This window comes from Lampris incognitus, chromosome 12 (assembly GCF_029633865.1).
Source record: "Lampris incognitus isolate fLamInc1 chromosome 12, fLamInc1.hap2, whole genome shotgun sequence".
In the NCBI taxonomy this organism is placed as follows: domain Eukaryota; kingdom Metazoa; phylum Chordata; class Actinopteri; order Lampriformes; family Lampridae; genus Lampris; species Lampris incognitus.
Window position 1 is genome coordinate 31,811,813 of NC_079222.1, and position 17,399 is coordinate 31,829,211.

The 17,399-nt window shown below is 43.5% G+C and overlaps 1 protein-coding gene across 2 annotated transcripts in view; it reads right to left on the reverse strand.

Annotated features, from left to right (window-relative positions):
* nrarpa (NOTCH regulated ankyrin repeat protein a) overlaps positions 1-16,631 on the reverse strand; it is a 22,046-nt gene extending 5,415 nt beyond the window's left edge. The window contains exons 1-2 of one of the 2 annotated variants that reach the window (XM_056290576.1): positions 16,478-16,631; positions 15,335-16,261 (exon numbers count right to left, since the gene is read on the reverse strand). In XM_056290576.1, the coding sequence (XP_056146551.1) occupies positions 15,350-15,688 (339 nt within the window). In that variant the 5' untranslated portion in view covers positions 15,689-16,261; positions 16,478-16,631 and the 3' untranslated portion in view covers positions 15,335-15,349. Of the gene's footprint in view, positions 1-12,811; positions 16,262-16,477 lie in introns of those variants that run through there. The other variant, XM_056290575.1, reaches the window with a different exon arrangement.
* Between the last annotated feature and the right edge of the window lie 768 nt (positions 16,632-17,399).

A 17,399-nucleotide genomic window follows, 5' to 3' on the forward strand; every position in this document is an offset into this window, starting at 1 on the left:
ACACACACACACACACACACACACACACACACACACACACACACACACACACACACACGGAGTTGTCAACATGTAAACATAGCATGAAATTAAATGAGGAATAAAAGTCCCTGATTCCTGAGACACCTGGAAGGGACATTGGTAGAGAACACAAATGTGTGGAGTGATCTGATTATTCACTAATAACCGAAACCTGAAATATATTTGGCATTGTGTTTGCATGAACGGAGGCTACAGATGCGTTTGTCACTTCAGAACAAATATTATGAGCCGATATGACCGCACGTGCTCACTTGGCTGGAAAGCCGACGTCAGTTTTTCCCATTATGATTTTTTTACATATATATTGGACACCATACATTTTTAATTCCATAATAACTAGCATAGGGATATGAATGACAACCAAAGCATTAACAGGCTGGATATGAAGTCACCAGTCTTATTTCCTATCAGAGATCTGGGAAAAGTGCACAGTTTGTGGGATTCGGACATTTTATTGAGACTTAACTTGTTTCAAAACTGCAAAATAAGAAAATTCAAACGATCAGATGGACTTTATGTGTCCTTATCAGCACTGCAAAACCCAAAAGACCTCATATTACCCATCCGTCCATTATCCAACCCGCTTATCCTGCTCTCAGGATGGTGGAGCCTATCCCAGCAGTCACAGGGCGGCAGGAGGGGAGACACCGTGGACAGGCCGCCAGGCCATCACAGGACACACACACACACACACACACACACACACACACACACACACACACACACACACACACACACACACACACACACACACACACACACACACACACAGCTAAGGACAATTTAGTATGGTCGAGTCACCTGGCCTACATGTCTTTGGACTGTGGGAGGAAACCGGACCCTCGCAGGAAACCCACGCAGACGCGCGGAGAACATGCAACATGTAACATGCTAGTAGTAAAAATGTAACATGTAAACTGTAACGTGCTAGTAGTAAAAATGTAACATGTAAACTGTAACGTGCTAGTAGTAAAAATGTAACATGTAAACTGTAACGTGCTAGTAGTAAAAATGTAACATGTAAACTGTAACGTGCTAGTAGTAAAATGTAACATGTAAACTGTAACGTGCTAGTATTCAAAATGTAACTTGTAAACTGTGACGTGCTAGTATAAAAAATGTAACATGTAAACTGTAACGTGCTAGTAGTAAAAATGTAACATGTAAACTGTAACGTGCTAGTAGTAAAAATGTAACATGTAAACTGTAACGTGCTAGTAGTAAAAATGTAACATGTAAACTGTAACATGCTAGTAGTAAAAATGTAACATGTAAACTGTAACGTGCTAGTAGTAAAAATGTAACATGTAAACTGTAACGTGCTAGTATTAAAATGTAACATGTAAACTGTGACGTGCTAGTATTAAAAACGTAACATGTAAACTGTAACGTGCTAGTAGTAAAAATGTAACATGTAAACTGTAACGTGCTAGTAGTAAAAATGTAACATGTAAACTGTAACATGCTAGTAGTAAACATTTAAAATGTAACATGCTAGTAGTAAAAATGTAACATGTAAACTGTAACGTGCTAGTAGTAAAAAATGTAACATGTCAACTGTAACGTGCTAGTAGTAAAAATGTAACATGTAAACTGTAACGTGCTAGTAGTAAACATTTAAAATGTAACATGCTAGTAGGAAAAATGTAACATGTAAACTGTAACGTGCTAGTAGTAAAAAATGTAACATGTAAACTGTAACGTGCTAGTAGTAAAAATGTAACATGCTAGTAGTAAACATTTAAAATGTAACATGCTAGTAGGAAAAATGTAACATGTAAACTGTAACGTGCTAGTAGTAAAAAATGTAACACGTAAACTGTAAAATGGTAGTAGTAAAAATGTAAAATGTAACATGCTAGTAGTAAAAATGTAACATGCAAACTGTAACGTGCTAGTAGTAAAACATGTAACATGTAAACTGTAACGTGCTAGTAGTAAAAATGTAACATGTAAACTGTAACATGCTAGTAGTAAACATTTAAATTGTAACATGCTAGTCGTAAAAATGTAACATGTAAAGTGTAACGTGGTAGTAGTAAAAATGTAAAATGTAACATGCTAGTAGTAAAAATGTAACATGTAAACTGTAACATGCTAGCACAAAAAGTCTTGAGATGGTTCTAAACGCTGCAGCTAGAATCCGAACTAAAACTGGAAAATTTGATCATATTACACCAAGTTTTGCCCCCCTTCACTGGCTTCCTATCCATGTTAGATCAGACTTCAAGGTGCTTCTGCTGATTTATATTACCCATACCCTCAAAATATAAAGTAATATAATGTAACAACGGTGCCACTGCTTGTTTTATTGACCCAAGTTTATAGCGAGTCCTTTAGCTATAAATATAGATATAGATATAGATATAGATATAGATATAGCTGTTACTTGTTCTTAGCATTTATGTATTCACTCGTTTAAAAAAAATCTATTTCTGCACTTTTACTTAAGCACTGGTTTTGCTCTTAGATGCTTGTTAGATGCACTTATGACCTCTGATGACTAGTAGTTCTCCTGATTTCCTATGTTAAATGCACTTATTGTAAGTTGCTTTGGATAAAAGCGTCGGCTAAATGACTGTAATGTAATGTAATGTAATGTAATGTAGTGTCATGTAATGTAATGTAATGTAATGTTGTGTCATGTAATGTAATGTAATGTAATGTAGTGTCATGTAATGCAATGTAATGTAAATAGATATAGATATAGGTATAGTATAGATATAGTCCTTTAGATATCCATATAGATATAGATATGTGTATAGGTATAGATATAGTCCTTTAGATATAGATATAATCCTTAAGATATCAATATAGATATATGTATAGTTATAGATATAGTCCTTTAGATATAGATATAGTCCTTTAGATATCAATGTAGATATAGATATATGTATAGGTATAGATATAGTCCTTTAGATATAGATATAATCCTTAAGATATCAATATAGATATATGTATAGGTATAGATATAGTCCTTTAGATATAGATATAGTCCTTTAGATATCAATATAGATATAGATATATGTATAGGTATAGATATAGTCCTTTAGATATAGATATAGTCCTTTAGATATCAATATAGATATAGATATATGTATAGGTATATATATAGTCCTTTAGATATAGATATAGTCCTTTAGATATAGGTTTTCTTGTAAAGATTCTCAGCCTCTTGACAAATGCAGGTCTTGAGCGTGAATGCTCCGCCACAGACAGCGCCTATCAGCACAGTATTTGTTAGTTTAACACTGGGCATTTAAAATCCACCGAGCTCGTTAGCCTAGATCCGACCTACAGTATGGCCAGCCTGTTCATTGTGCTGGCAGCACTAATGCATTGTGTCAGAGGATATGCCATATAGGGTCAGTGGTACACCCTATCCTGCAACACATAAGGAGAGCAGATTTTAAGTGTGCATGGATGGATAGGCCGATCAGCCATCTCAGAAGGTGTATATAGGTAGACAGACAGACAGACAGACAGACAGCAGACAGACAGAGTGCTTGTTTTAATGTATCTCTAAATGCCCACACATGCGCACATGCGGACAAACACCAAACATAACAATGCACAGCTCTGAGAATCCAGGGAGCCAGCTGGGTGGGGTCAGAAACAGTGCCCCCTCAAGACCTTAAACATGTGTGTGTGTGTGTGTGTGTGTGTGTGTGTGTGTGTGTGCGCTTTTAAACAGGGAGGAAAATCATACTCTCTTATCTAATGCTCATCCTTACACCACAAACACAAACACACACACACACACACACACACACACACACACACACGTGCAAATAATGATATACACAGCAGTCCCTTCATAAGGGGATGAAAGAGGGGGATGGTTGTGGTGTCTAATGTCACAGAGCTACAGCCTGTTGCATGGATGCATTCGCAAACCAGATTCCTTTTCTCTCTCTCTCTCTCTCTCTCTCTCTCTCTCTCTCTCTCTCTCTCTCTCTCTCTCTCTCTCTTCTCTCTCTCTCTCTCTCTCTCTCTCTCTCTCTCTCTCTCTGTTCGCTCTCTCTCTCTCTCACACACACACACACACACGCATGCACAAAATCTCTCTCTCTCTCTCTCTCTCTCTCTCTCTCTCACACACACACACACACACACACATGCATGCACAAAATCTCTCTCTCTCTCTCTCTCTCTCTCTCTCTCTCTCTCTCTCTCTCTCCTCTCTCTCTCTCTCTCTCACACACACACACACACACACACACACACACATGCATGCACAAAATCTCTCTCTCTCTCTCTCTCACACACACACACACACATGCATGCACAAAATCTCTCTCTCTCTCTCTCTCTCTCTCTCTCTTCTCTCTCTCTCTCTCTCTCTCTCTCTCTCTCTCTCTCTCTCTCTCTCTCTCTCTCTCTCTCTCTCTCCTCTCTCTCTCCCACACATTCACCCACCATACCCCAGCAAAACACACTGCCCTCCGTCTGTGGCAGGCTGCATGTTGGAATGATATGGTGTCTACACACACACACACACACACACACACACACACACACACACACACATACACACACACACACACACACACACACACACACACACAACACACACACACACACAAAGACAAGACAAGACAAGGGTGCAGCCAGCAGGAGAGTGCTATAATGTTGTGGTGACAGTGTTTGTGTGTATGGGGGGGGTTGGGGTGAGGTGGGGTTGTGGGGTTGGGTTGGGGGGGTTCCTGCTCCATATGGGCACTCCCCACACCCCTCCACCACCACACCCAACTCCTCGCATCCCTCTATACCTCCTCATCACCCCCAACCCCCTACCCCCCCCCCGCAAATAGGCAGATGTCATATGGGACGTTCTCCCCGATGGGGCACAGGGTCACCTCACACAGGGGTAAATAACAGAGCAGGAGGGAGAGAGAGAGAGAGAGAGACGGAGAGAGAGATATATTGGCCTTCCTCCAACACCGGTCCTCCTCCACCACACCCCCATCACACTTAAGCGCACACACCAGAAGATGCTCCGGCACTACCACGGTAACTTCCTCCCGTCTCAGTCCAGCGTACACGAGTGTGTTGCCCTCCGTAAAAACCCTCCTTTTCCCCTATCGGATCAATGCAATGTTACTTTTTATCTTGAGGGGCAAAAATCAGCATCAAAAGACGCTGCGGTCGTAACGCGTTTAAAGGTGGGGTCGGTTTGTGTGTGCGTGCTCACGTGCACGCCGAGGATTCTGAAAAGGGGTGCGAGACAACACGAGGACAGGTGGAGGCTGACATGTGGAGGTATGGATGCAATCCTGAACAAAGCACGGAATGGTCCCCTTTCTTTCTCTCTCACATGCTTGTGCACACTACACCACGCACGCACGCCGCGCGCGCAGCACACACACGCACACACACGCACACACATAGTTTGCTGCTGCTGTGTGTGTGTGTGTGTGTGTGTGTGTGTGGCTGTGCCTGCGGGCAGGAGTAAGGTTACTTTACATACTGCACTTACAGCCCCCTTTACCACTGGGGTATAAAATGGATTTGAATGAGAAAGAGGGGACGGGGGGGGACGGGAGGGGGCACTCCCTTTGTGTAAGGTCTGCTGCTGCTCCTGCATGGCTATGGAGATGGAGGACTGGGGTCACCCTCCCCACCCCACCCCCACCCCCAATCTCTCCACTATAGGCTGGCCGCTCTGTCCTCTCCTCTTCATCCCTCCCTCCCTCCCTCCCGCTCTCCTCCGTCCATCATCCCTCCTCCCTCCCTATAGCATAGCAGCTGCCTACTACAGGGTGCAGGTGTGGACAGGCCAGGTTGCTCTTTGCGTATGTGTGTGCGAGGGTGGTGGTGGTGGTGGTGTGGGGGGGGGGGGGGTCCCAGTCAATGGCGATCGTCTGGCTGCTGAATAGCAGCTAAGGCAGCACCCCATGAGCTAGACAATGGAGGGTTGGGGCAGGGTAGGGAGGAGGAGGGGAAGGAGGAGGGCAGAAGAATGAGGCTGTGAATGGAGTGCTTGTCACCAGCCTATGGAGAAAACACAGAATGAACTGGAAGAATGAAAGAAAAGTTCCCCAAAAAAAAAAAAAAAAAAGGAGCGGAGGGCAAGGAAAAGACTGGCCTGGCCACCTGTCTCTCTCTCTCTCTCCCTCTCTCTCCCTCTGCTTTCTCTCTCTTTCTTTCTCTTAGTCCCCTCCTTACTGGCAAGCAGACTCTAGGGTGTTCACCGGTTGCGGCTAGCGACAGACATGTTTTTGTTTTCTGGAGAGAGGGAGAGGAACTGCTACATCAGCAGGATTTAAAGCTCACTGCATCCACCAGCATCGCTGACTTGAAGTGATTGACATTTGACTGTTCTGTATGTTGGGCTGCAGGATTGGTAACTTCGCGTGCCCTCTCGTGCCTTTGAACGAATCAGTGCTCAGTTCTGCGAGACGACTGAAACCCCAGTGAGAAAAGCTAACGCTACTATGACGTCAACAAAGATATATTGTTGGAGCTAGCGAAGTGATCGTATTCCAATAGACAAATTAACAAATCGATCAACTGATCATCTAATCAAGTCACAAAAATGAGGAAATGGGAGATTTGATGCGTCCCGTGTGTGGGACTGTGGACGAGGTTGAACCCTAATGGGTTCAGTAGACGTGGATACAGAGCTACTGGGGACGAGAGAGGATGATCGAAAGGATAAATATGGTGACCTTGTGACAAATAATTGCAAGTAAATAAATGTAGGATCAAGCTCAGTAGAAAAAAAAGATAGAGGGTTCTCACAAACTTCGTACTTGCATCTGAAGTTATGATTTATGACACTTACCTTGATTTAAAAATCAGACAATAACCACTTAGTTAAATGGATTACATAGAGCTGAGGATGCAATTAAGGCATGTTTTAACTGGTCCCCAGATGTTGAAGTCCTTATACCAGGAGATAGGGTGAAAGCGGTTCCCTCCTCCTGAACTACAGGTAACAGATTTGTGACATGCAAAATAACTTCATCTGCTTTACCCCCACCCACCCCCAGATTGATCCTTAATCTGGCAATCATACTGTTCATGTTGATATACTTCCACAAAAGTGGGCCACAAAAGCTAATCTTAAGGCCAAATGATCACTCAGATATGCAGGGAACACGAAGTGAAGCTCAAATTTCCACTAAGTGGGCTATACAAATAACAACAGCTCCAGTCCCCCTTGATTCTTACATACGTTGCAACCACGAAGATGATTGATGGGAGCATGGGTTTGAATTACTTGTGGGACCATTTCACAAGACCTGTTGAATGGAGTTGATGGATCATCATGCATACTGAGGAAGAGGTTGGCAAAGAAGAAGTGGGCTAGTCAGAGAGATGAAGATGAGATGAAGAAAGTTGAGAGGAATACAAGGAGATATGGCATAAGATGAAGAGAGAGCTGGCAAGGGCAAAGGAAAAGGCGTAGGTTGAGTTGTATGAGCAATTAGTCACTAAGGAACAAGAAAGGGATTTGTACCAACTGGCTAGACAGAGGGACTGAGCTGGGAAGGATGTGCGGGAGGTTAGGGTGATGACGAATAGAGATGTAAATGTGCTGACAAGAATGTGTTGAGAAGACGGAAGGAATACTTTGAGGGGCTGATGAACAAAGGAAATGAGGGAGAAGGTTGGACGACGTGGGTATAGAGAATTAGGAAATGCCGTGGGTTAGCAAGGAGGAAGTGAGGGCAGCTATGAAGAGGCTGAAGAGTGGAAAGGCGGTTGGTCCAGATGACACACCTGTGGAGACATGGAGATGTTTAGGAGAGATGGCAGTGGAGTTTCTTTCTAACTAGATTGTTTAACACAATCTTGGCAAGTAAGGGGATGCCCGAGGAGTGGAGAAGAAGCATACTGGTACCGATTTTCAAGAATAAGGGTGATGTGCAAAGCTGGTATAAAGTTGATCAGCCACAGCATGAAGATATGGGAAAGAGTAATAGAAGCTAGGTTAAGAGGAGAGGTGATGATTAGCGAGCAGCAGTATGGGTTCATGCCATGAAAGAGCACCACAGATGTGATGTTTACTTTGAGAATGTTGATGGAGAAGTATAGAGAAGGCCAGAAGGAGTTACACTGTGTCTTTGTGGATTTAGAGAAAGCATATGACAGGGTGCCGAGAGAGGAGGTGTGGTATTATATGAAGAAGTCAGGAGTGACAGCAAAGTATGTAGGAGTGGTGCAGGATATGTATGAGGGCAGTGTGACGGTGAGGAGGTGTGTGGTTGGAATGACAGATGGGTTCCAGGTGGAGGTGGGATTACATCAAGGATCGGCTCTGAGACCTTTCTTGTTTGCAATGGTGATGGACAGGTTGACGAACGAGATCAGGCAGGAGTCTCCGTGGACTATGATGTATGCAGATGACATTGTGATCTGTAAAGAGAGTAGGGTGCATGTTGAGGAGAGCCTGGAGAGGTGGAGGTAGGCACTGGAGAGAAGAGGAATGAAAGTCAGTAGGAGCAAGACGGAATACATATGTGTGAACAAGAGGGAGGATAGCGGAATGGTGAGGATTCAAGGAGTAGGTGGTGAGGGAGGACATGCAGGTGGTTGGCATGACAGAGGAAGATGCAGAGGACAGGAAGAGATGGAAACGGATGATCCGCTGTGGTGATCCTTAACGGGAGTAGCCAACAGTAGTAGCAGTAGTAGTAGTAGTAGTATACCTGTCTTGTTAATTTGGCAATGTACGTGGTATCGGTAATGCAACATTACCTCCGGACTTCAAATAAAGCATTAAGGTGTCGTCTGAAACTTAATGCCCGATTGGCACAACTTCTCTGCTCTTGGACAACGTTTGACATTTACTTTGAAAACAAGTGATCCTTTTGTTCACTAAATGACTATTAGTCCTCTCTGCTGGCCTCGGTTCACATCAACACCGTTATTGTGCACATCCGTTCTCTCCATAATCTCACCATTTCTTCCTCCGTCTCTGCACATAGGTAATGAATGTTGAGAGACAAGTTAAGCTATATTCTATCAACCATGTGGTATATGGCGTGCACCGGTCCTTAGGGATTCGGATGCAAATTACTCCTGTCTTTGGACTATATCACAGCATTTACCTTTACCTAGGAAACCAAGTATCTATTTCTGAGTGAACCCTGCTTGGCTTTCTTGGGTACAAGTTGTTAACTTCAAGTGTATTTAAGTCTCTGTTTGTGAATATTTTAATGACTGGTTGTTTTACCCCATTCAGTTCCCTCGACTTGTCTGCGCTTATCTACATGCTGCTGATGTGCCGACCCGGTTTTCCCACGGGGGTCATCAAAAGCCTCAACTGATCTGATCTTTTTCACTCTCATTGTTCCTCCTGTAAAGATTCACCCCGCTACTCCATTCTGGTGTGTTTTGTGGATGGCTAGCGAAGGCTAGTTTATACACAGGCTAGACTAAGACGAGTAAAGCAAGCTAAGGCACATGAAGAACCTATTAGGAGGCCTAGCAGCCAGCAGCAACCCTGGGAGGCCAGCCAACTCAGCCAGCAAACAATGGGAACCCAATTCAACAAAAACATCCTGCCGAAGTGAGAGACCAAGAGGGAGGGAGAAGGGAGGAAGGAAAGGACAAGCAAGCAGCAAGCCAGATAGCTCTTGAGGCCTGCCACAGTATCAAAATACGGAGGGGTTGGTGTTGAGTGAAACTAACTCTGTGTGTGTTGAGCTTAGCACATGAGAAATGCAACAAAGAAGAAATTTATGTCACACCGGTCAGTTCAAAGTATCTTTGATAAGGTCTGAAATGGTCCCGTTTTATACAGAATAATGTGTAGGCCTTAAAGGGATAGTTCACTTTTGGGTTTTTTTTGTTTGTTTGTTTGTTTTGGGGTTTTTTGGTTTTTTTGGGGGGGGTTTGGGAGGGGGGGCTAGGGGATCTGCTACGTTCCCCTAGACCATTTTCACGTGCATTGCATCTGAACGTCATCATGAACATGCACTCAGCATGAGCAGCCAGTGACGACATAGAAGTGAATGGGGAACCAATCCCGTCCTCTAAAAAAGCAACAAAACGCCCTTTTAGTGAGTCCAAAGCAACATGCACAGATAATAGGGGAATTCTTGGGTTGTACAATTTAATATTATCCGTTTATTCATACTTATTCTGCCTTTTTTAATGATTTTTACACCTCTCACTTGGGTTTGTGCCAAGTGTTGGGGGGAAAAATGACTAGGAATTGAATGGCTCCACTCCACTGCTCATAGTTATCATTTGAATCCCAAATAAAGGTTATAAAGTTATTCTGATCAATCCTACAAGCCAGGAATACACATGATAGCTTTGCGTGTTGTTTCGGAGTCACTAGAAGCACATTTTGTTGTTTTTTTAGAGGATGGGGCTGCTGCCCCATTCACTTCCATGTTAGCGCTGGTGAGTGCATGTTCATAAGCAAAAAACAAAAAACAAAAAACAAAACAAAACTGAACAACCCCTTTAAACATGGGTAGGAAGTATGTGTCAGTAAATATGCGGAATACGATGTTTGTTATAATTCTTACTCTTTTGTGATTTAATTCAAATTCAACCTGGACTGAAATAAAACACATTTACCTTAGCTCCGATAATATATATATATATATATAATAGAATATAAAATATTATGCAAAATATGTATATATTATATTATGTAAAAATAAATATCAAAAACTGATAAATTTGCTGCCTGTTTGACATTCATATCCCATCTGCAAGCCGTGAGACTAGGGTGACCACCCAGGGGATATTGCAACACCAACTCTTAGGACATACTATATGGCTATTTTCCCATGACCCAAACAACAGAGTTGCAGCCTACCTTTTCACTGGTGTGAGGGATGGTGAACTGAGTAAAAAGTGTCCATTTTAAGCCAAACACAGAGAATCAACAGCAATGTGGCAATGTGCAAAATGTGGGTACTTTGTGACCTCCAATAACGGGAAAGGAACAAATGCATAGGAGAAAACTGCACGGAATTGGGGCATGGCAACCAATGTGGATGAAAACACAAAATCTGCGGCACAGAATATGTGCAGCTGAGTCTTAAACGACATGTCGAAACATTCCCTCCTCCGTGTCACATTTCACTGCATGCTTTAAGACAAAGTGAGCTGTTTTGCAACGGCTGCTGCGCTGTTTGCAGTATGGGAAACATGGACAACATTACTGGGGAGGGTATGCAGCAAAGGAGGGACACCGGTACTGTTCAGGTTTATGGCAAGGAGAAGAGAAGACAGACCCTCGGAGGAGGGGGAGCGTGATGTTAGCATTGCAGAGCAAGTCTCATTCATCAGAGCGAGTAGGAAAAACAAGCAGGAGTGTGTAAGAGAGTCGAGTGTGTGAGGGTAACATAAAACCAGCTCTCTCACAAACGCACATAGGGGAGGGGACCCTTCTTTAGACCGAGTCTACCCACAATGCACCGGGCTCTTTTATCCCAGCAGTGAAAGGATGAGGCCAGATGAATGACAAAAGGACAAAATGGGGATCTGGGTTGGGCCCGGTTTGGGAGACGGAGAAGGAGGAAGGAGAAGAGGAGGGGTGGGGGCTGCATGTGTCTAACCCCTCGGAGAGTAAGCAGGGGTTCCTGCCATGAGGAAGTCCGTCCGCTTCACAGATGAGGAAGAAACATGTGCGTACACAGAGAAATTGAGTTTAATGATTTCTTTACTGGCTTGTACACAAACGTACAAAAATAATACAGCACTCACCTCCACATCGCACATCATCATCACAGTGTCACAAACGCTCAAAAATAAAATGAAAGAATACAAAAAAAAAAAAAAAAGGAAACCCAAAAATCAAACATGATGGAACATCACATCATAATCATCATCGTGAAAATCACCTGTTTCCTCTTGCTTGAAATGAAGCAAGACCCGGAAACACACCTTGGTCCAAAGAAGTCAGCACTTAAAAAAAAAAAAATCATCTCATTCGTGTGGCCGGCTACTTTCGTCATAAATGTTATGACCCCGTTGAGCCGAACAACCATACAACCGTGCAATTTGTATTCACGTCATAATGATCTTACCATCAAATGTATTATTCCCCTTTCATAAGTCAGGAAGACAGCACTTCAGAAAAGAAAGTGCCCCAGGATATCATCATCATCAGCATATATATGTATATATATGTGTGTATATGTGTGTATGTATGTGTACATATACACATATATACATCTATATATGTATATATACACACACACATATATATATACATACACATACATATATACATACATACATATACACATATATACATACATATACATATACATATATACATACATACATGTATATGTATATATACACACATATATACATATACATACATACACCCATTCACAGAGATACCCACATCTTTGTTAAAAAAAAACATCACGTTTTTTCCCCACAAAGTAACACACGCAATAGGACATCTTCACCTGGAGCATATTTTTACACAACAGTATTTTGTTGTGTTTGTATTTTTTTCTATTTAGAAAAAAAATTAAAAATGTTGACATACAAAAGCCAACTCATCAAACGACAGTCATCAGTGCAATAATCCAAAAAGAAAATTAAAAAAAAAACATCAAGTTTAAGACGAGCGATGTATGTTTCATCTGTTGTTTGATACCAGTCTATATACCGTGTTTCTCTAGCAGGTCTGTCGCCTCAGTTACTCGCGTCTGTTCCAGGTTTTAAAGTGGGAAGTTCTCAGCCACTGGTCTCCATGACTGACAAACACAGCGGCACGAGGGCCCATAAGAAGCAAGATGCGCATCACCATCCCCCCCCCCTTCCCCAAATCCCTCACCTTTTCTCCCCCTCGCACGCGCGCGCACACGTTCACGCGCGCGCGCACACACGCGCACAGCTCCTCGTGAAATTCCCCATCGTTGCTGTGAGGCGTCTATCTCTAACTATCGGCCATCAGGCAGTAGGCTTTTGAAAAAAAAAATAATTAAAAGAAATAAATCAACAGAAAACAAACCGAAAAAATACACAAAAGCAGCATTGATATAAACGTTAGGGTGCCACGACTTTCAAAAAAATGCAGCAGGCAAGCTTTTGAAACCAAATTCCTGTTTTTTTTTCTTTTCTCTATTTTTCAATTTTTTTTTCTTTTCTTTTTTTTTTTTGCGATGTCCTGCAATAGTCATGTGTTTCTTTAAAGTCTTCATCGTCCAACAGTAATAGGGCCCTGCTCAGTAGTAAGTAGTAACTCTTCCAAAGCCATGGCTCCTGCAGTGATCCCGCAGAGACACTGGGGGTGCACGAGGCTCTGTATTTTTGTGCAATAAAAACTCCCTGCATCTTAAGTCATGTGATAAAATTCCATTTTGTATGCATGGAAATAGAAACTTTAAAACGAAATGACCAAAGGCATTTAGCTGACGAAGAGAGATAAAATCGAGACTCAAAGGGAAAAGAAAAAAAAAAGAAGATACATAGAACAGTGGCAGTTTTGGGTGTGTGTGCATGTGTGTGCATGTGTGTGTGTGCACATGTGTAGCCATACATGTGTGTGTGTGTGTGTGTGTGTGTGTGTGTGTGTGTGTGTGTGTGTGTGTGTGTGTGTGTGTGTGGACCATAGGCTACCTCACAAAAGAAGCAACAGAAGAAGAAGAAGAAGCTTTGCTTGTCAGAATGAGTTTGGTTGTAGTGTATGATAAACTGTCCCGGCTGAGGATACAGGGATGGGTAGGATGAAGACGCAGCGTGGATGGAGACAGCCTCCTGCATCAAGTCCATCTGTTAGGCTACAAAAAAAAAAAAAAAGCATACTGGCATACTGATGATCACAGACGGTGCGTGTCAAGGTGTTGGACTCCAAACAGCTTAGAATAACAAGAGCGGCGTGACTGGAGAATACTTTATACTCGAGGTAGTTGGCAAAAGGCAACCAAAGTCTCTCTCTCTCTCTCTCTCTCTGTGTGTGTGTAGGGGTCTCTCTTGAGGGTTTACAGGACAACTGAGGCTTCTCTTTTTTGGGGGGTGGAGGGGTTACCTCCATGTGTGTGGGACAGTTTATACTACGAATCTGAAGCAGCTTGAGTCACCCTAGGTATTCTTAAACTCATAGATTTTCTTTTTAAGAACCACGACATAATCGAAAAAAAAATGCATCTTTTCAATGTACCTTCATAAATAAAAGAAAAAAAAACAAAACAAAAACCCCAGCCTGCTTTCACAGTGATGACTAGGATGTTAATAACAATACTGAGAGGAGATTATAAAGTGAATTCCGAATGGGACTGTTTTTTTTTTTTTTTGACACTAAAGCGAAAGCAGCGGGTTTCAATAACACATTTGACCACCGGCAGAAGCGGTCGCACTGGCCTGCGAGGGTGGACGCCAGCATGGCAAGAAGGTCTGCTCCGAGTAGACAGGAGCATATTCAGCTACTCTTCCTCTTCCTCTTCCTCTTTTCTTTTTTTTTCCTTTTCTTTTTTTTTTTTACACTGAAACAAAAATAAAGCTATTGTGTACAGTACTTCACAACATTTGCTGAAGTCGAAAGATGTTACATATTGATTACACATCTGAAAAGCAGATTGGATATAATGCCGCTCTATAACAACACGAGACAAAGACAAAAACAAAAACAAATCCCTATCGATAACAGAGAGTAGACCTATGGGAGCCGGGTTGGGGGCAACCATGTGTTTCAATGTGTCTTCCCTTTCAGATATTCCAGCATGCAGCCATTGTAGCATCAAGTGCCGTAGTTGTGTAGAGGACATCTCGGAGACGGGTGGGTGCCACGACGTGGTGAGAGTGTGGTGCAGGTCGGGCGCGAGCTTCGAACGAAGGTGATAGGAGGTCGCCGCGTGCAAACCGGGCCATCCGCGCTCGAGAGTTACAAACACGCACAATATACCACACAACGACTGGGCTTCTGTTACACTGGACGTCACTATCTATTATACACATTCAAGAGGAAAGCTTTAGTACCAACAAACCCACCGAAATGGCGTTTCTTCTTTTTTGTTTTGTTTGTCTTTTTTGTGTGTGTATGTGTGTTTTCTTTCCTTTTCTCTTTTGTTTGTTAAGGTTCATGCTGAAGCTGCTACGCGCTATGTAAACCATGTGGTGTTTCACTCACGAGTCAGAGGAGGCCCCGTTTGGTTTTTCTTTTTTCTTTTCTTTTTTTCTCAAATAAGGGAAGTCATCTTGTGTAGGCTTACTGTATCGTCCTTATTATCCGCCTGTAATTTGGCACAACTATATAGGTAAATAGCAGTTTATATTACAAGAGCCTGACTTTTCGTGTGTTTTATTGATTTTTTTTAAAATTTTATTTATTGATTTTTTTTCCTTTTTTTTTTTTTTTTACCTGACAGCAGACAGATCACCGGGCACCAGAGGAGTACTTGGCCTTGGTGATGAGGTATAAAACAATGTCTTGGTGGCCTCCGAAAGCGGCGATGTGTAAAGCGCTCCACCCTTCCCTGTTGGCCAACCGGATGTCGGCACCAAACTTAACCAGCAGTTTGACCAGCTCGAGGTTGCCATCGATGACCGACTGGTGCAGCGCAGTCTGTCCCTCGGGACCGAAGGAGTTGACGTTGAATTCGCAGTTCGTCATGTTCTGCAGCAGCGAGTGCAGCTCCTTCGTGTTGCCTTTCTTCACCGCCTCCTGAAACACCCTCTGCGGCACGGAGCAGGTCGACACGTCCGCCTGGCTCATGGTTGCAGCTCTCTGGAGAAGATGTGGCGGCGGGGTGGGGGGGGGTGGGGGGACGGGGTGTGGGGTGGGGGGGGGACGATAGTAATATCCTTTCTCTTTGTCTGGAGTGTCACTGCTGTGGTGACACTGCCACGACGTTACGCTCGAGTTTGACCAGTTAGTAAGTAAGGCACTTAAAAGTGAAACGAACAAGTGTAAAAAAAAAAAATCACTGTACGTATCCCCGAAAAAAAAAGGAGAAGAAACGAAGATAACAAACACACTTGGTGTGCAAAAAAAAAAAATGTCAATAGTTGAGAGATCCTAAAATTCTGTTCGGACGATCCAGGGATCTGGAGGTGTGCGGTTTCTCCTCCCGACACTCGTGTATATATATATGGAAGTAGGATGCCCGCAGCAGGGATGGAGCAGAAAGCCACCTCCGACTTCACTCGGGATATCGGAAGGTATACGGACGCTTATCCCCGACAGACAGTCTTGCCGCCGGATCCTGACAGGTTTCCTCGGAATAGTCCGACCTGTTGTCTGGCTACACGCCTCTGGACGTGTCGCTGCTCATGTGGCCGGGGGTGTCTGGGAGAAAGCAGAGAAACAAGGACAGACAGCGACATCAAACCGGATCCCTCAGTCTAACTTTCCACCACATTCCACCACACTCAACGGCACGCTTGAAACCCCCCCCCCACCACCACCACCCCACCACCCCAGAAAACGCGTATACGCGCGTGCACAAGTGTTCGGGTTCTGTAAAGTGCCTCGAACCACCTCGCAAAGGGTTTCGCGGATTACCTGTGACAGACGGACGGGTCCGAGCAGATGAAAAAAAAAAAAAAACATAGAAATCCACCGCTTGGCCTTGGTGCGTGTCGTCCGCTCAGTCCGTGTAAGTCTCTGCCCTGCTCCGAGCCGGAGGGGAATATTTCAGGCGTCCTTCATTTGCATAACAATGCAACGCAACTGTGATGGAAAGGGCGGAAACCAGGCGAGGTTATAGGCTGGTGACTCCGCGGAGGGGGCGGAGCCAGCCGGCCGGAGTTGCGGGACGGGGGCGTGGTTTGCCGGCGGAGCCAAATGTTACTGCAGAACTTTTAAACAAGCCGCCCACAGCAACACAAACAGCGGCGGTGTACCAGGTATAACCCTAACAGGCAGGCTGTGAGCAGCGTTCAAGCGATACATTAATTCCTACCCTGCCTTAGTGGCGTGCGTTTCATTGACAATACAGATAAGGATCAGCACATTATTGTTTGTTAAGCATCACCGTAGTCATCATTACTTTCATTTGAGATCAGAGCTGAGAGGGTGCTGGAAATGACACACTAGTGATGTGAGGGTGTGGTTTTAAAACTGTTGTTAAAGCTATTTGGCTCAACTTTCTAAGTGGCAATCACAGACAACAAAGCAGCACCACTGACCCTAATAGCGGCACTAAACTAAAGGACCTCAATTAGGTTGCGGCTAAGCATCATTCCTTTTGGATACCTGTGTTGTAAAGAGTTGTATTCATAAACGCTTAAAGACACGACTCGGGATTAACAGATTTCTATTAAGAAAGAAAGAAAGAAGAAGGCCACTTTATTTTGCCATCGTACAGTTTGGGTTACAGTGAAATTCGTTCTCTGCATTTAACTCATCCCGTTGTATAGGAGCAGTGAGCAGCTGCAGCACCCGGGGACCGACTCCAGTTCTTCTTTCCATTGCCTTGCTCAAG